Source organism: Callorhinchus milii, unplaced genomic scaffold (assembly GCF_018977255.1).
Source record: "Callorhinchus milii isolate IMCB2004 unplaced genomic scaffold, IMCB_Cmil_1.0 Scaffold3, whole genome shotgun sequence".
NCBI lineage: Eukaryota > Metazoa > Chordata > Chondrichthyes > Chimaeriformes > Callorhinchidae > Callorhinchus > Callorhinchus milii.
The window spans coordinates 94,717,290-94,737,086 of record NW_024704744.1 but is presented as its reverse complement, the minus strand read 5'-3'; the positions used below and the strand labels follow the sequence as shown (position 1 = coordinate 94,737,086).

The 19,797-nt window shown below is 41.5% G+C and overlaps 1 protein-coding gene across 1 annotated transcript; it reads right to left on the bottom strand.

Annotated features, from left to right (window-relative positions):
* Window positions 1-1,835: 1,835 nt before the first annotated feature.
* On the bottom strand, window positions 1,836-16,066 carry dync2li1 (dynein, cytoplasmic 2, light intermediate chain 1). The gene is made up of 13 exons (XM_042333642.1): window positions 15,980-16,066; window positions 15,078-15,195; window positions 14,445-14,479; window positions 12,690-12,759; window positions 11,266-11,354; window positions 10,273-10,459; window positions 9,972-10,040; window positions 9,777-9,854; window positions 8,847-8,926; window positions 7,513-7,583; window positions 6,707-6,804; window positions 5,356-5,448; window positions 1,836-2,196 (listed from the first exon to the last, which is right to left on the bottom strand). Exons 1-13 carry the CDS (start codon window positions 15,991-15,993, stop codon window positions 2,125-2,127), a joined length of 1,074 nt encoding a protein of 357 aa, XP_042189576.1. The 5' UTR covers window positions 15,994-16,066; the 3' UTR covers window positions 1,836-2,124.
* Between the last annotated feature and the right edge of the window lie 3,731 nt (window positions 16,067-19,797).

The following is a 19,797-nucleotide window of genomic DNA, read 5'->3' as shown; positions in this document are numbered from 1 at the left end:
AAGGAAACTTGCCCAACGTTTCGCCCTGCCGGGAATCAAACCCAGGTCTCTCGCTTGCAAAGCGAGTGCTCTAACCACTGAGCTACCAGCCTCTTAACAACAGTCACAAAGTGGGTTCGGGACTCAGAGATGCAACTACCAACCCGTTATGGTAAATGGAGGGACATCACACTGATTCTGCAGAAACTCAGCTCCGGAGGAAATCACCTCAGAGCGGAGTTCGAGTGGGTCAGCATTATTAACTTCCGACTACCGACACCGATCGGTATTTGCAAATTAGTCACTATTTTCCGTGAATCCGCATAGTGGACACTTTAATCTCACGCACTCATTATGCCACTTGACTGGCTGGCTGGCCGGTTGGTGCAATTTTAATAAAAAATGACCATTTCATTTTCAGTCACCCCAAAGAGAAAATTCCTTGACTGCTCCGTGACTCCCATGTTAAATGCAAATATTATTTAAAGTGATAGTTTGTCCTTTCAAAAGTGTATTTGAATTGCCAACAACATTTCTGCTTGCTTGGACAGAATTTCCTTTCTCCCCCCCCCACCCACAATATTGTACAAATTGTCAAATCAAATCAGATATTTATCATATTCTGTACAGGTGAAAACATAATAAAAGTTATATTTTCAATTAAAGGTTGTGGGATTTTTCACATTCTTCTTCGTCTAGTCAACCTCAGTGAGATTTTCTTTGAAGTGAAAGCACTCCAGTGAAATACGATAGTACTGCTCTGCAATTTCCTCTGATTAAGCGCAAAATGGGTTAGAGTGACGGACTTGCAATGGATCAGCTGCTTTTATATGAATTTGTGTTCAGTATGAGTTATATCAGAGATGGAGACCTCCTTAAAACATATTGCAACATCAAAAGAACCAGCTCAAATCACAATGTTCTTTATCATCGTGTTTTGTTAGTTTCATCTGAGGTTGGGAGCTGCAATGTAATAAGATCACAAGATTAGTCTGGGTGAAGAAGGCCCCTTCGGCCCATCCAATCTCATTCCTCCAGGACATCCAACCATCACTGCATCAAGCTGCTTTTTTATGTGTCCAGTGTCCCGGCCTCTATCACCTTTCCTGACAACCTGTTCCAGTTGTTATTTACCCCTCTGCATAAAGAAAAAGCTCCCGATATCTGTAGAACAGGCTTGAGGTTGAACACCGTCCGACCGCTGGAGAATGAATGGCTTTTACTTCAGCTGGTTCAGAAAGGAATGAGCACCTTGTTAAATTTTAATTTAGCAAGAAATTTTGATTTCGCAATCTTAGCCGCCAGAAGAGATGTTTTTTTATTTCAACTTGTTACTCTTAGATATTATTTTCAGGTCACAAACTGGTGAAGCAGCACAATAAACAATAATTCCCTATAAATAGAGTCGTTGCAGTACATCCGGTGAAGTGTTTTGATGTTTTGCCTTGATAAGGCACTTTATCAAATGCAAGGATTATCATTATTATATTAAATAATGTTTGATTAAATCCACGTTTATTCCAGATTTTTGCAACAGCGCAAAAGTAGATTGAATTCCGTACTTCTGGTTATTAGAAGGAATCCTCATTTCCAAGTTGGAGTTTTTATTAAGAAATCCTTTTAAAATCAAATGTATTAGACTCCCAATAACATTTCAAGACTTCGCGTGTACCAGTAATTCTTGCTGCAGAGTTCATATCAAGGTGTATTAAATTTCCAAGAAACAGAAATTGTGCCATTTACAATGGTTGAAGAATGTTACAGGTTAACTCAGTTCTGAATTTCCTTTGCACATGGTAACATCGATTGGAGTAACATACCAAATACGGACTAAAATGAAACATAGTCTCATTGTCTCAAAATGAACTAACATATTTATTGAGCAAAAATACATTTTTAGATAACCATCATTAATTATAACGGAGACATCCCAGTGAACAGGTGAAACACACCCATTACAACCTCACTTGACCAAAACGCCTTTCAAGTTATATACATAGAAAAATGGCACAAACTCAACACTCATCACTGAAATACATAAAAGTTAATTTTCAAATCAATCACTACAGTACCAAATAGCTCAACCCGACACCGTACGGAAAATTTCACGCAGTTCACTTTGTGAAAGAGTCCTTATTAAAATGATCATCTCTCTTCCGTGTAGAATTCCAACTCTTTCCACGATCTGGCAGCATTTTTTTTGTACTGCTCAAGCTCCTGAAATAGACAAAGGCGGAGGACAGAATTTTATTCATCAATGCAACTCTCAGAATTAGACTTCAGTTCAGCAACAGCTTGTTACAAATATCCGAATGGTAACACATATAATACACACACTATGAGGGAAGGTTTGCAACTCTACACCATTGATCTCATTTGATATATTGAACATACTCTTGCTGCTGGATTAGAAAATTCTGGGTTCAAACCCCATGTGGAGACTTCAGGATTTCATCTAAGGTGGACAACAGCTTCATTGGCAGATGTGCCACCTTTCAGAATGAGACACTAAACCCTTTCTCATGAGACATTAAACTGAGGTCTTGTCTGTCATGTTCTTCAGGGTTCCGTTAAAGACATAATAATCCTTGCATTTGATCTAGCGCCTTGTTACGTCTTCGAGACGTCTCAAAGCGCTTCACATTAATATACTGTGAAGTGAATTGACTGTATATTTTGTGAACGAAACGCGGCAGCTAATTGTGTACAGCAGTGTCCCACAAACAGTCATGGATTGAGTGACTCAACTGACTCACAACCGAGTTCCTATTTACTGCAAGGTAAACAGAGGAGTCTTGAGTAAGGAAACTTGCCCAACATTTCACCCTGCTGGCAATCGAACCCAGGTCATCTCCCTCGCGAGGCGAGCGCTCTCATCACTGAGCTACAGGACTCCCATGACAGGATTCAAAAAGAGAGAGAAGTATAGTCCCAATAACATTTCACTTTCATCTGCGCTAAGACAGTGCACCACACCTACCATAAGACAGCATAAAACAAGCAGGTGATCTCTGCATTTATCTTCAAATTACAATAGTGTTGTTGACTTTTAAATCAGATTGATAAATAAGCCTGGAAAGGTTATTACAGAGCAAATGCAACTCAAGTCACAATAAGTATGAAGTCCAATTTTTTTTAAGCAAGGACAACTTTTTCTTCTGGAATATACCTAAAGTTCAGTTAACCTCATGCAACACTCCATATTGCAATTGGCTTCTGCGTTTCGCCCACAAAATATACAATCAATTCACTTTACAGTATATTCTGTGAGGCTCTTTGAGACGTCTCAAAGACGTGGTAAGACGCGATATGAAATGCAAGGATTATTATTATAATAAACAATACACGACAATAATATTTCAATAGAGGTTTGAAGCAGCCATGGTAGTTAGCAAAGTACATTTGGAAACCAAATAAGTGGTAGAATAACGTAGAATTGCTTTTATAGAATCTGCTGTAGGAAAAATTCATCATCACAGGATTACGTAGTCTGGGAATGGGAATGGGAGGCACCTTGTTGACTGGTTGCTTGCATTTCTCTCCCTCAATCCCTCTGCGTTGCCCTCTCCCTCCCTCCCCACTTTCAAATCCCACCTAAAGAACTTCCTTTTTTGATCGTGCTTAGGGTCACCTCGCCCTTTCGCCTCTCCTTCTGACTCAAGGGAACATTGCCCCATGTGAAGGATGCTATATAAATGCAAGTTTAGTGAGATGCAGTGCACACTCCTGGTGGGGCTGTGAGGCCTGGGTAGACATGGCATCCGCAGGAGCCCCAGTGTAACAGCCTCCTTCACAGGCACAGGAATCATTAACCGTTAGAAAGTCAGGACAGAATAGGTTCAGCAGCACAGGAATGATTTGCCTACGGGAGCATTTGTATATTGTGGAGTCCTGTAATAATCCTTTGCAGTTGATATTGCGCTTTTCACGTCGGGAGGACGTCCCAAAGCGCTTCACAGAACACACTGTAAAGTGAATTGACTGTATATTTGTGGGCGAACGCGGCAGCCAATTGCGCACAGCAATGTCCCACAAACAGTTGTGGATTGAAAATGACCAATTTATTATTGTCTTTAGTTTTGGAGGGATTATTATTAGGCTCTGTGTGGAGTAAGGAAACTTGCCCAAGGTTTCGCCCTCTGCCTGGAATTGAACTCAGGTCTCTCACTTGCAAAGCGAGTGCTCTAACCACTGAGCTACAGGACTTCACTGTAGTTCAGTGGTTCGCGCGCTCATCTCGCAAGCGAGAGACCTGGGTTCGATTCCCAGCAAGGCAATCCCTGGGCAAGTTCCCTTTCTCCACACGCCTGATAACGATCCTTCTAAAAACAAATTGGTCACTTCAATCCACGATTGTTTGTGGGACACCGCTGTGCCGCGTTTTGCCCACAAATGTAGTGTTAATTCACTTTACGGTATATTCTGTGAAGCGCTTTGAGACGTCTCGAAGACATGAAAAGCGCTATATCATAGGCAAGGATTTTTATTATGTTGTTGCATGCATCGATTTTGAATCTGTTACAAAGTGGAACTGGCAAAGATCATGAGTGTGGTATACGTGGTGGAGAGAAAAGAACATTAATACGTTGAGATGTCTAGAAGACGTGGAAAGCACTATATCAAATGAAAGGATTGTTATTATTATTATCTAAAAGCGAGAGACATTGCGTAAATTATTTGAATGCAAATTTTAAATGAGAATGTGTTCCTCTTTAAAATGCTTCAAAGTTGGCAACAAGGAAAAGTTGCGTCAATGAAACCAAAATGAACTTGAGTAACTGAAGAATTTTGATAACCTTAGTTCAACACTATGCGCTGTGGCATTGCCGTGCAGAGTGCACAGTCCACTGGGACAACTACTTATTAGTTGTAAAAGTCTGCACGGCAATTTATCAATGACAGCTTCTAGGTTACTACAGGTTAATTAATTAAGGTAACTTGGGGACAATGTATCTCACTGATTATTTCAGACAAACACTAAAGCTCACTCTTTATTATCTCCCAGGGAATTTATTGCAAGCCAGAGCTTTCAATCTGGTCAAAAATAACTCTCTTTATAGTAACTATGATCAGCTGTTACCCAACTTGCCCCAACAGGATGGCCATATTAGTGTGAACTGATTTTGATTCATTTGAATTACAGGAAGATCAGGAAGTGAATTTGTTTTAATATTACTTTCAGAATTTTTTTTAATAAAGTTGTTTATTTTCTTCCACTTGACACTTGAATGATTAAGTGGAACATTACTTTCGATGGCAAATAATGATGCATTCAACATTATAACTCACGATATAAAAATCTAAAAGCTTGCAAGCCTAAAGACTTAACAGATCACCGACTGAGATCAATGCGTGAATGCAAATCATGTACACTACCTGGTCCTTCTGTGCCCTCATGGCATCCACTTCAGGTTCAGCATAATGTGAATCTTTAACCAGATCTTTGATATCTTTCACTTCACTCGTATTCTATGGAAAATAATCATTGTAAGTTAATAAGGTTTGCATGATATGACGAGCTAAGATTCCTCCCTCAAACATCTGGTGGGTAAAGGCAAGGGCCCCTGAAAGTCCTAGATAATCTGATATATAATAAGTCCCAGGCTTGATTCCCTAGTCTGAATCAGCTGATTAAAATCAAAGCAACATTAGGGATGTTACAATTAGCCTCAGTTCTCCTAGGTTAAAGAGGGAAGGAAAGGAAAAGGATTCCAGCTCCTGATCGCGATTTAGCAATTGCCACTCGAGATCTCTCTCACTTGAATGAGGATGGGATGAAGCTTGGCTGCAATTTCTCCTCTCCACTATCGACCTGCCTACCAACAGTCATATAAAGAATTACAAATGAAGAAAGGGCCACTTAGGTGAATAGTACTTTGGGATCTGTAACACAGCAAGGAGTCGGCGTGTCAAGGTGCAGGTGATGAAACATGAATAAATTGGTGGGAGACAAATTAAGGTATGCCTTTTTTTTAAAATGGCAAATTCTGTCAAGAAACAATTATTCATTTTGATAAGCAGTGCTCTCTGTACTGGCTGAATATGTATGTGTGATTCCTTGACAATCCTGTAGTGATAGATGTGATACAATATTGAACAATAATGAGAACCTGCAGCTCAGTAAGGTTAATAATTTCACCTGGAGATTAATGTACATATGCTGATGCTATTTATGTGATACAGCTACACGCAATAATGTTTTACTGCTGATATAAGGCATTCCTTAGCGATTAACAGACCCCAATTTAGCACAAAAAGTTTAAGTCAGAGCACTGTACAAAATATCAAAACTCCTGCCTTTCCCCACCTCATAACGGGCAAAACATGTCTTAAAATACTGACTATATCTCCATTCCTGATTTTTAAATCCTTTACAAAAACACGTAGACAAGGACACAAACACATTACTTCAACAGGTTAAAGCACTTTTGGTAGAAGGTTCATCCAATACATTTGGGTACTGCATTATCAACGTAATGATTTAAATGTGCCCCCTAAAAGGCAGGAGAGCACCTTGTGCAAACATTGATCCTTTCCATTACTAGAAGGTCCTTCATCAATCTACAAAACGATCTGGTTTTATTGGCTTGTTAAAAGAATGTACTTTCGAATCAATCCTAAGAGAGACGTTTTTTTCAAAAAGGTTTTTTTTAAGAAATAACTTTTGTGAAAGTTTTTTTGCATGATGATCAGACCGTTAGTTTTCCAAACTGCCGGTGAGGTGTACCTCGGGCGGAAATAACCGTTCATAAACTTTCTTCCACAGCTCCATAGGGTTTCGTGCATTTATTTTTCCGAGATCGATTTCAGTAGCCGGTGGAGACCCTGGATAATAAACAAAATGCAATACTTGTGACATTTAGCAGTGCTCTACGGGTGTGAAAGTCTGGAATCCTGCTTTGTGAAGTGACGCCAGCGAGGCTTTCTGTGCCAAGTGTGTTTGAAGTCACACCAGCAACGCTTCCTTGCATTTGATATAGCGCCTTATCACGTCTTTGAGACGTCTGAAAGAGCTTCACAGGATAGTGAAAGTATAGTGCGTAAGAATCTTCATCAGTGGTAAGGCGACAACTGGAAGTCATCCTTCTTAAGCACGGGAGACAGGCTGGTCAATACAGTACTGAAATTCCAGTTAGGACAGGTTCGCAGAATCCTACTACAATAAACAAAGTACTGGGGAATGAGGGGGGAAATATTATAACTGGTTGCTCTATAGTTTATTTCCCATTTTCCCTCTCTCTCAGCAGAAGTGCCATGCCCCTGACTCAACTCAACACAGAATACAGTTGAGATAAATAATCCTTGTATTTGATATAGCATCTTATCACGATTTCCAGTCATCTCAAAGCGCTAAACAGATTATACTGTAAAGTGAATTGACTCTATATTGTGAGATCAGACGTTCAGATACACAGCTGCAAATTAACCCCTTGATCTTTCCTGGAAAACTTTCAAAGTTACTTTTGTATCTTGTATATCGCTAATGTTCCTGACTAATTGTGAATTAAAACCCCATTTTCTCCTCTTACTTACCAATCTGACTCAACGAATCAAGGCCAGCTGGAACAAACAGTGGCCTGTTGTGCTCCACAGATATGGTTTTGCTGGAGAAACAAAATAAATATACTATCAATATTTTTCTTTTGGAAGGGTGGTGAGAAGGAGAACAGACTAAATAGGAGAGGTTTCACTCAATGCACTGAAATGTTCTCCTCTGGTAATGAGTATCCAACAAGCAGCATTGATGGTACCCAAAGGAGACATTTAATATATTAATCCAACAATAATAATCCTTGTATTTGATATAGCGCCATAGCACGTCATTGAGATGTCTCAAAGCACATCACAGAAGGGAAATGGGCAGATTGATGGCAGATTAAATTTAATGTAGAGAAATGCAAAGTGCTTCACATGGGGACAAAAAATTCAGGAAGGGACTATTATTTAAATGAGAAGTAAATAATCTGTATGGAAAATGAAAAGCATCTGGGGATCCTGATTGATAATAAATTGAAGCTATTCCAACAGTGTTCAGTAGCAGTGAGTAAGGCAAACCAGATGCTGGGCTGTATTAAAAGGGCAATATTGAGCCAAAGTGGTGGGATAATTCTGCTACTTTATAAATCACTGGACCAACCCCACTCGGAATACTACGTGCAGTTCTTGTCACCGCAATATAAAAGGGATATTTCAGCAATTTGAGGATACAGAGGAGGGCAACCAAAATGATTGAGGGCATGGAGGGACTGGCCTATGAGGAGCGATTAGATAAACTAGGCATGTTCACTCTGGAGAAGGGTGAGGGGTGATATGATAACGTTTCTTAAGATTCTGAAGGGAATAGATAATGTAGACCGTGATAAGCTGTTTTATCTTGTACTGAACAGTAGAACCAGAGAACACGGCCTGTGATTGAAGGGGGTTAAATTCAGAACAAATTTGAGGAAACACTAATTCAGTGAGCAAGTAGTAAGCTTATGGAGCAGGGTCCATAGTGAGACAGTGGAAGCAGAAAGTGTTGTTTATTTCAATAACAAATTAGATAGATTTCTGCTAGAAAATAATATCTCAGATGCAGTATATAGTTTGGGACACAACATGGCAAGCAACTGCCAGGATGGTGGAAGGTGAACTAGATGGACTTTGGTCTTCTTTTGCGTAGAAATTCTTAAGTTCTTATGTTCTTAAAGTGAATTGACTGTGTATGTTGTGGGTGAAATGGTGTACTATTCCAGCTTCCAGGACAGAGTGTGAAAGTGAGCCATTCTTGTTACCTGCTTGGTTCAAGGACATTGGGAAAGTCATCAAGAATGAATCCATTAACCAATGGGGGAGTGGGAGGTAGGGGGGAAATGTCTCCATCTTACCTTCTGTCAGTGCCAAATGCCAATTGATTTAGGATGTTTCGCATCTTGGACATGAGAAGCTCTGATTTACTGCTGAAAAACTGGGTTAGGAGACAAGGTAGGACAAAAACGTTATTGGAGATTTTTGTGAAAGTAACAATTGTTCAGATAGATCATTGATACAACTGTACAGATGTGTGTAAAGGAATTAAGGAATTTCTTAATTGTTTGCTTAGGTTCTTGTGATTGCGACTTGTCATCGCCAAATTTCCCTAAGTCAATTCAGCACTAAAGATCAATCTTATCCTGAAAGGCTATCAGGTAACTTCTTGCGAAGAATGAAAATTTCATGCAGTGGCACCCTTCAGAGATTGGGCAGGTTATTGCGACAGGGTGGATGAAGGTCTGATGTTCACCAGACCCAAGCATGAGACCTCTCATGCAGGTGCAGACAGTGGGTGCAAAATGAAAAACAAGAATAACTAGGTGGACTGATGTTGAGATGCAGACCAAATTGATTTTAAAAAGCTGTAGCTATCAGAGGTACAATAATCAAATAATATAAAGCAGGTTTGCTGCAGGAAAGCTAATTACTGACCACAGAAACTGAGTGAAAATATTTACCTGTTGTTGTAGTATTTAGGCAGTGAGCAAATGAGTGGCTTTCAGACTGTTACTGTGAGTAATTGATTCTGTCTTAAAAGAGCACAAAATCTTGGGAAATATCCCCCAGTTGATGATGGTGAATGCATCCAAAGGATAAACGAACAAGGGAGAATTAAATACTTATACAAGGGAAAACTGAGTTGCAGATAATTAAATTATGTATTAAATTGTGTAGTTGACATACATATGCTGAATTCCCAGTCTGGTTTCGATACTCCTAAGCATGGTGATCGTTTTTTGCAAGTGTCAGGTACCATACTGACCTAAAAGAAAGTCCAAACATACCAATAGTGAAGCTCCATAGTAGTGGGCCACAAAACGCAGCGTCTTGCAAATTACTTTTCTCTGCTCAGAGTCAAAATCCTAAAGACAAACCAGCAAAAATCAGTTCCAAACAGAATAAGAACCAGCACAGTAATTATTATGAACCAGAAATACATTGCTTAAAACTGATAACTTCCAACGAGATCTGAACTGTACCTGAAAAATATCATATTTGTTCCCAATGATCACTAAAGGAACAGGAAATGGATCCACCAATTCCCAATCCTGTAAGGGGGAAAACAACATCAATGCGGTGCTTCAAGAATCCACAGGAATCACAATCTCACTACAAAACTACAGTAAGTAGTAAGTAGATAAGTTTACTACGGGCTTAATCAGTTCAATTCATGCTGGCTCAATCACTACTACAAAAAAAAGTTTTTATATATATATCAAACAAGAGTGATTCCAAATGATTTTAAATTTACTGATTTTTATCGGATGCTGTCAGACGCACCGGATGGTCCTTCTGCAAAGTTTTCCAGGCCCTCTGCTTCCACTGATTGGCAGTTTTGGAATCCTTTTTGCCCAGTTCGTTTAGAACGTTATCTATATGCCTCCTTGCGGCTGTCAGCAATTTCTCCATGCTCGTCCACAGATCATTAGGCTTGGAAAGATCCAAAACCAAAACAACAGAGAGATCCCTGGGGGATTATTGAAGGATTATAACTGGTGTCAATTCTATTCACTGCAATTCTGGATAAACAGTGAAATTCTTCCCTTGAGGATGAAACTCAGTGGAAAAATCACATTTAGAAATATTGGATTCCCAAGCAGAAGTTACAGAAATGTGAGCTCTGATCTTGTAAGAAAATCTCCACAAATGGAGACAAATGTGGTTAATCGTCATACAAGTCACCAACTGATCTCAGGTGAGGAAAATAACGATGTCGTATGAAACAGATTGTGGATTCTTCTACAAATCATTTACTGTGGCTTACTAATAATGAGTAATCCTTGAATTTGATATAGCGCCTCATGTCATCGATGAAACATGGCAGCCAATTTGCACAATGGACCACAAACAGCCAAGGAGTGAATAACTATATTATTTGGGGGATTTGTTGACCGGGAAAAATACTCCCTTTTTTTCAATAGTGCAATGAAATCTTTAACGTACACTTGAACAGGAAGATGGAATCTCGGTTTAATGTCTCATCCGAAGGACGGCACCTCCGACATTGGAGTGTTATCTTAGACTTTGCAAGTTCTGACATGGGGCTTGAACCCACAACCTTATGACCTAGAAGCATGCTACCACTACACGAGGCTGACACACAGCCAGAATAAGAACAACTTATATTTATATAGCACCCTTCACATAGGGGAACATCTTGGGAGTGCTTTATAGGGACAGGGTTGGAAGCCTAGCAAGGGAGAGTGGGGAGAAGGCCATGGACGCATTCAAAGAGATACGGTTAGAGTATTATTTAAACACAGAAACACCCACCTTATGCTGTCCATATTAATGGGAATCTCAATGAGATCAACTAATGAAGTTCCACCTCCTAGTTCCCAAAAATGAGCAATATCCTTTGGCTGTAACAGAGTTTACAATAGAACAATACATGATCCATTAGCCTAAATATACTTATAATGACAGGTAAATCTAAAAGAAAAGCCTGTTGACAAATGGAATCAAGCCTAAGGTGCGTGAACTTTTGATGTTGAGATGCATTTCCAATACCATTGAGATTTAGACAGATGATGGCCTCCAGATTGACAATCGGCAAAGTTTTGACCGTGTTCCACCACTGGATGGCAAAAGTGCACTTTGTATTTACAAAATGGGCTGGTGCCCTCTGGCGGCACAAAACCAACAGGATGGAATAGCCAAAAGCCATCCCAAGTAGCTTTTTAGCCAATCTTCTTTTAGATTGAATTCGGATTTTATAACTATTGATATCGATGTCTCAAGAAAAATTACGAGACAACTTCCTGTAAACTTAAAAGGAATTTGAGGTCATAATTTGAGATAGATGCGGCAAAGGAATCTTTTGAAAATTTGGATGGATAATAATGCATTTGATATAGCGACTTTCACGTCGTTGAGAAATCTCAAAGTGCTTCACAGGATATACTCTAAAGTGGATTGACTGAATATTTTGTGGGCAAAGATGGTTGGATCAATGATCTAACCCCCCCACCTCCCCCCCAAAACAATTACTGTGTTTAAAGATTACAATTGTTTTGCTTTATAATTACACCTATATAATACAATTCAAACTTAAAACAGCAACATACAGTGGAATTATAATATATAATACAAATACACCACATTATAACTCAGATTACGTTTTCACAATAAGAATCTTTTCAAGTTCCTTATTGTTATTTGAAGATTTTTGTACAAGGGAAGTTTCATGAAAACAAAGTGAAAATATTGATTTGAATGGATACTTATTCATGTATATTAGGAAAGGATAGACCTGTGTATAATCACTGTGCATTTCAGGACTATTCTCTTCCCCCCACCCACCCACTCTCACTCCACCATATATATATACTTTATTGGGATTCAGGTTAATCAGACAAAATGTCTGTTCCTAGGCTGTCTAGAGCCAGCAATTTTAAATGATAAAGCACAAGAGGGAAGCACCAACCTTTATTTAAAAAGAAGCCTGTTATCTATACTTTATGTAAGAATATAAATGATAGATGTAGCTCATATTACAAAACTGAAATGGTTGATCTGGGATTTCAGATGAAAATAAATACTGTCCAAAAAGTCTTGAGTTTTTTATTTGTTTTTAAATCTAACTTTGTTGGAAAGAAATATTGTAGGCAATAGCCTTTGGAATATTAGTCTCAGAGGTTCTTGATTTATGCCCCACACGTGAATTTTCACTTAGAGAAACGAATGACTGTACATACAGTGTTGTGCCCTTTTGCTCGTCGTCCGAAGGTATATTCCAAAGCTAACGTGGGCTTAGGGACTTCATCACTATGAAAAAACAATTGATTATAAATATTAAAATGATTTAATATACATTGTAGAATATGACATAAGAAATATGCATAATACAGTACAATGATGTATACTGCAAAATCTGAATTGTTTCTCTGAATTTAAATCTAACACAAATTGTTTGCAATCCCTGAGATCAGTTAGCTCAATATAGAATGAGATCAGAACCTGAAGCCTTGTTTGTAGTAGTATAGTAGTAGTAGATATAGCCCTTTATCATGTCTTTGAGGTGTCTCAAATCGCTTCACAAAATATACTGTAAAGTGTAATATATTTTGTGGGCAAACTATCTTGTAGTCTGTATGGCCATTTGCTTTCACCCACTAGGAAATCAGAGGAGTATCAGTCAATTCTAAATTCTAAAAGCGAATAGATCATGTTAAAAAGGTGTAAATTCAGTGTTTAAAAAAAAATGATCAGACTTCTCTTATTTTCCAACAGAAGACTACACTTTGCATTGCCATTGTTTGGGTTGAATTTCACTTGTTCTGCTACCCAATCTCAGCATGAAGCCTATTTGAGAGCAGAAGAGCAAATTCCCTTTTTCTCAAACCACTTTAATAAAATAGATCTATTGACAGAATTTAAAGCTTTACCCACAGTAATTCCTTGCCAAAAAACATTTGCAGAAGAGCAATTAAATGATTGTAATCCAACTCTGTCAGACACAAAACCGTGAATGAAGTTGGAAGTGAACTAAATGCTTCAGGCCCAAGTCTCCATAATGTTCACGTTGTGTTCCACAATTTGATAAGAAGAAAAAACAGATTTTTTTTTGTTATAATGAATATGAAATTTAAAACATCTTTACAATCTGATGTGGAGATGTTCACCAATAGATAACAATCTGCTTCCAAACTCCTATTCAAAGAATTTAAATCAGGGCAAAACCTTAGGCAAGTTGCCGTACTCCATACTTCTCTGTTTACCTAGCAGCAAGAAGGAACCTGCTTGTTAGTCGATTGGCGGATCGTTTTTCCGGAGATAATAATCCTGTCAAAAAAATAATAATTTGATCTCTCAATCCACTCAATTTTCGAATGTTTGTGGGATACTGCTGTGCGCAATTGGCTGCCATATTTCGTCCACAAAACATACAGTCGATTCACTTTACTGTATATTCTGTGAAGCGCCTTGAGACTTCTTGAGGATGTGATGAAGCGCTATATCGAATGCAAGGCTTATTATTATTATTTAGCTTCTCCCTACTCCCACACATATTAAGTGAACATTTGCATTCAACAAAGTGAAGGGTGCAAGTGGTGGGAATTAAATCTTTTCTCACTTTTTGTGAGAATCCATCATACAGGTTATGAACTGCTTTACATTACTGCAGCGATTACCGGCTTCCCAAAGTGAACCTTCAAAATCTTAAATGAAGGAAAAATTTTGTCAATGCCTCTGCCGTCGCAGTAGAATGACCCATACATTTAAAATTCGCTGCCAGTAGACACATAACATTTTGGCACCAACCAACTCTGAGTGATAAAATTTGTCATTTTCCCCCTAGATACACGATAAATCAAGAGAGCCTATCTTACAGATTCTCATAACCACCACAGAGAAAGAGAGTGATTCATTTTTCTGGGGACAGGCTACAAACTGGATGCTGGTACTTAAAAGGCAATGTCTCAGATTTATAATTACAAAGGAATACATACCGGTCAAGAAATCGAAGAATTATCGTAGTCTTTCCCTGGAAAACAGAATATAAAAAAACTATGCATGTGCACCCACAAGTAATTTATTGGCAATGTTGAAGCTTCCAGCTCTGGAAATTTGTGATGGGAGTAGAAACTGGGTAAACACGACATACCTACGAAAGCCCTAGAAATATGAAAAGAATGGCATGGGTTTAAGCAATCCTTCCGGGTACTCAACTTCTGCAATGTTATTTTTGTGGTATAGTGTGACTCTGATAACAGTATAATTTTAAAAATAAAAACTCTGTAGTTCTTGTTGTAACCGAGGCACAATAACTAAAGACAAGGGGAGCCTCAGCTCATTTCTAAGCCGCCGCTCATAACAGTACTTTGAACTAGTGTGCAAAAAGCAACCCATGCACAACTCGTCGCATCTGCCAATTTCCCTCCTTGTAGAAACTACCTAACTTCTGCACCTCACTGTAGGAACATGACTGAACACGAATTACATTCGTAAAAATTGGGGATGAGTATCTGCATGTGTCAAAACACCCAGCTGACCGAAAAAAGCTGTAATTAAATTAGACAAACACATTAATTACAATCAAAAATATATAAGGCTATGCAGAAAGAGGAGGGTAATGGGATTACCCCACTTTTGTTCCCCAAGAAGAACACGGATCTCTCCTTGGTTTTCAGGTCATCCTCCTTGCCGTCCTCATTCTCCTTTTTCAAAACTTGAGCTACAGCAATATCCCAGAGAGTGTTACTGCCGGTGAGAGAAAGCGAGGTTTGTGAACAAGGAGCACTGAACTTAATACTACATTATACTCTTAACACTATACTCCCAATAACTTGTCAGCGCTTATACGATAACAATCCTTGCACAAGCGCCCGAGACGCTCTCCAATGTGAAGCGCGCTGCATATACGTGCCGGTTGCTGTCGTCGACAACTTGTCACTCCAACGGAAAAGAGCTCAGTGACGCGCTATCCGGAGTGGGAGGTTAAGCGCACGAATAAACGCGTAAGTAAACGCGGCCAGGATGTTTGACGGCACGACGACCGAGGTGGCGGCGCAGTGACAGGTTAAGCCCGGGTCGGGTTTATCAGGCGCTCACTATTTACCAGCCAGCAACCATTCCTGCCGATCGATGGCTTCAACCTTCGGTACCGTAAAATGGTAATAGTAATAATAATCCCAGCGCCTCAGCGTCGTGCCGCCGAGACGCCTCCGAGCGCGTCACGGAACAGACCGTAAAGCGAATTGACTGTGCGTTTCGTGGGCGAAACGCGCGGCGGCCACATTGCGCGCAGCGGTCGTGGATTGAAGTGACCAAATTATTTTATCATTGTTATTTTTTTGAGGGGGGAGGGAGTGGGGTGAGGGAGTGGGTGGGGGGGGGGGGGTGTTGGGGAGAGGGATTATGACATACGTTTTAAAGAAAAGAACAAGGCAACTGCCGAGAGGGCCCCATCCCCATCCCCAGGGTCAGCACCTTCTGGGGGGGGTGGGGGGGGGGGGGGACATCAGTCTACATCCCAACAGCTCACCTTGTCCTCGGCATCCTTCCCAATAACAGCCCGGGGGCTCCCCCCGTCAGAGGCCTCGCTCCCCCCCCCCTCAGAGGCCTCGCTCCCCCCCCCCTCAGAGGCCTCGCTCCCCCCCCCTCACAGGCCTCGCTCCCCCCCCCCCCATCAGAGGCCTCGCTCCCCCCCCCCACAGGCCTCGCTCCCCCCCCCCCCCCACCAGAGGCCTCGCTCCCCCCCCCCCTCAGAGGCCTCGCTCCCTGACCCCCCCACAGGCCTCGCTCCCTGACCCCCCACCACAGGCCTCGCTCCCTGACCCCCCCCCCACCACAGGCCTCGCTGCTCACTGTCAGACCCCAGGCCCCGTTGCTTTCCCGTTGCCCGGGTAACAGCCTCTCCCTCGCGCGCGCTCTCTCCTTGCCCCGCCCCCGCCGTTGCTGTGGTAACTCCCTCTCTCGGCCCGCCATTGGTCGGATTTAGCGCCGTGATCACGTGCGTCGGGAGGGGAAGGGCGGGGCGGAGGGGGGGGGGCGGGCGGGGCCCTCTGGGACCTGTAGTCCGGCCCCCGTCGGAGTGACGTCAGGGCTGGGTCCAACATGGCGCCCCTCCCCTTGTCCAACAGCAACAACAGCGACAACAACGACAACAGCAGCAGCAACAACAACAACAACAACAAGATTGCATTTGTATAGGGAGCAAAAGGCCTCTGCTCCGCTCGCGCCTCCCTCACGCGGGTCAGTCAGCGTCCCCGGGAGCGCATTGACGGCGGTGGAGCGCGAACCCCCATCCCGCCCGCCCCCCCCCCCACCGCCACCCCCCCTCCGCGACCCCGCCACCCCCCCCCCCACCACCGCCGCCCCGAGCCGGCGGGAGCGGGAGGTGACCGTAGCCGCTCGCAAAGGGGAGAAGGTTCTCCGGGTAGCGACCTTGAAGACGGGGAAGGAGGGAAGGAAGGAAGGATGGAAGGGAGGGAGGGGCGAGGCGGATGGGCGGAGGGAAGAGCGCGCCAGAGTTTCGGGGCGCGTAGCGGCCGAGAGCGCGGCCGCCGATGGCCGACGGCGGGCCGGTGGGCGCGAGGGACGTGCAGGGGTGGGGGCCCGAGCCGGCCGAGCGAAGGCAGCGGGTGCTGGGTTGGGGGTGGGTGGGCGGGTGGGCGGGTGGGAGAGGGGGGTGTTATAAGTAGGTCACCTTTCTCCTAAGCCCTCCTGTGCTGAGTGTTCCACACCATTTGTGTAAAGGACACGGAGGCGTTATCCGACGTGAAAGGTGCCGTTTGGAGTGTAAGTTGTCATTTTGAAGCAGAGGATCAGTCAGTGCCGTGGAAGCGAGAGACCCGGGTTCGATTCCCGGCACAGGGCGAAACCTCGGGCAAGTTTCCTTACTCCACACAGAGCCGAATAATCATCCCTCCAAAACCAAAAACAATAATAAACTGGTCATTTTCGATCCGCGGCTGTTTGTGGGGACGCTGCTGCGCGCAATTGGCTGCCGCGTTTCGCCCACAAATATACGGTCAATTCACTTTACAGCCTATTCTGTGAAGTGCTTTGAGACGTCGAGAAGACGCGAAAAGCGCTACATCAAATGCAAGGATTATTCTATTATTACAGTGCCCACAGAAACAATGAGAATGACCCATGGTAACCAACGCCATTCCTAAAATCTAGGCAATCCTAGGTTTCATAAAGAGGTATATTGGAGTATAAGAACTAGGAGGTAGTCTTAACATAAAAATAGGTGGTTAGACTGCGGTTTCTGTCCAGTTTTGGGATTCAAAGAACATCTTGCTCTGAGAGCTGGTGCAGATTTAATGGGCCAAAATGCCTCCTTCTGCACTGTAAATTTCTGTGATTCTACCTGCATTAGGAAGTATGCAGAGAGGATGCGGAGAAAAATTGCTCGGAACAATACCAGGGTCGAGAGGTTTAATCAATGAATAGAGACTGGAGGAGCTGGGCCTCACCTGGGACGTCCTCCTGACATGAAAGGCGCTATACAAATGTAATTTGTTGTGTTTGGTACACTCTAAATGATGTGGGATTTTGATAGAATATATAATAAGAAATTGTTTCCACTGGTCAGTAATTCATTGACGAGAGGGCATCAATGTTAAATAACTAACAAAGGGCGAGATAGGATTCTTTTCAGACTGACAGTTGTTAGGATGCGGAATGCCCTACTTGGGTATGGTGGGTTGAGGCAAAAATAGCTTTCAAAAGGAAATTAGATAGATATCTGAAAGCACCAACTTGAACTTATATAGAAAGGATGAATTTGCAGGGGTACAGGGAAAAGTGAAATGAATATGACTCAAATCAATTGATCTTTCGAAGAGTCAGCAAAGGCACAATGGCCAAATGGACTTCTTCTGTGCTGTAAATCTCTATGGGTCTGCTACCAGTAAAGTGCCTTTTTTAAAAAATGTTTTACTTATTTATTGTTTTACTTTTATTTTTTATTTATGTAATTTATGTTTTGTTTATTTTATATTTTATTTATTTTATGTTTTGTTTATTTTCTCCAAAATGTAAATAAATCCACAACTGTTTATGGGACACTGCTGTGCGCAATTGGCTGTTGCGTTTCGCCCACAAATTACAAAGTCAATCTATTTTACAGTATATTCTGTGAAGCATTTTGAGACGTCTGAACAACATGATAAGGCACTATATCAAATGCAAGGATTATTATTATTTTTATTAATATTTGTAATATTCAGCAATGAACAATTATCAATCTGCACTTTTCATCATTGCAGTGTGACACAGAAGTAGGCAGCAAAAATATAACAATTGTAATTATAATACTTTTAATTTAAGATAATATTACATTCTCACCCCCAACAAACTATGGTCAGACTCTTCCATAGATGACAATGTTTATATTTATTGTTCTTGAATGTTCATTTTTAAAAAATGATTCTTTAAAGCAATTTTATATTCATAAATGTGCTTCTAAGAGTTATGGAAAGTTGATTTTGTCCAAGACACTGATTTCCTTTTTAATTTTATCAAATAAGTATAAAGATTCCTAACAAGAACATTTTTGAGCACGTTGCAAATATTGCATTTTGCTTTATTATGCGTGAATTTACAAATCGTGGAGTCCTGCAGTTCAGTGGTCAGAGCACTCGCTTCGCAAGCGAGAGACTTGGGTTCGATTCCTGGGTAGGGTGAAACGTTGGGCAAGTTTCCTTACTCCACACCCCTCTGTTTACCTAGAAATAGGTAGGAACCCGGTTGTTAGTCGATTGGCGGAGTGCTTTTCCCGGGGTAACAATCCCTTCAAAAAACATGTATTTTTAAAATAATTTGATCACGTAATCCCCGCCTGTTTGTGAGACACTTCTGTGTGCAATTGACTGCCGCGTTTTGCCCGCAAAACATAGGGTCAATTCACGTTACAGTCTATTCTGTGAGTTGAAGTTTTATATAACAAGATGTACTCCCAACTCTCGGAGTCCACATCCTTCACAAATGCGTCCCTTGGTAGAGGGAATGTGGCGCTACAAATTACCACTGATACGATGGAGGTCACAGCTACGATGGCAAATGAGCTAATGCCGGGTACCTCCAAAAATCAAACTGCAGGCTCTCAGACTCTTTCTCAACTCCGTTCAAGCCCAACTAAACGTGAGGTTTGGTGAGAGACGAACGGATACCAGTATCTGGGTCTCCACCACAGCACGGCTGCTTTTAGCAGATCGTAAAACAAGCCCAGCTTCCAAATCAAGATTGAATTGAGTTGAATTGGCGCTATATCAAATGCAAGGATTAATACGATCATACTGTACCTTAGTTCATTTAGTAGACAAACTACAACTCACAGTGTGCTTTGCCAGG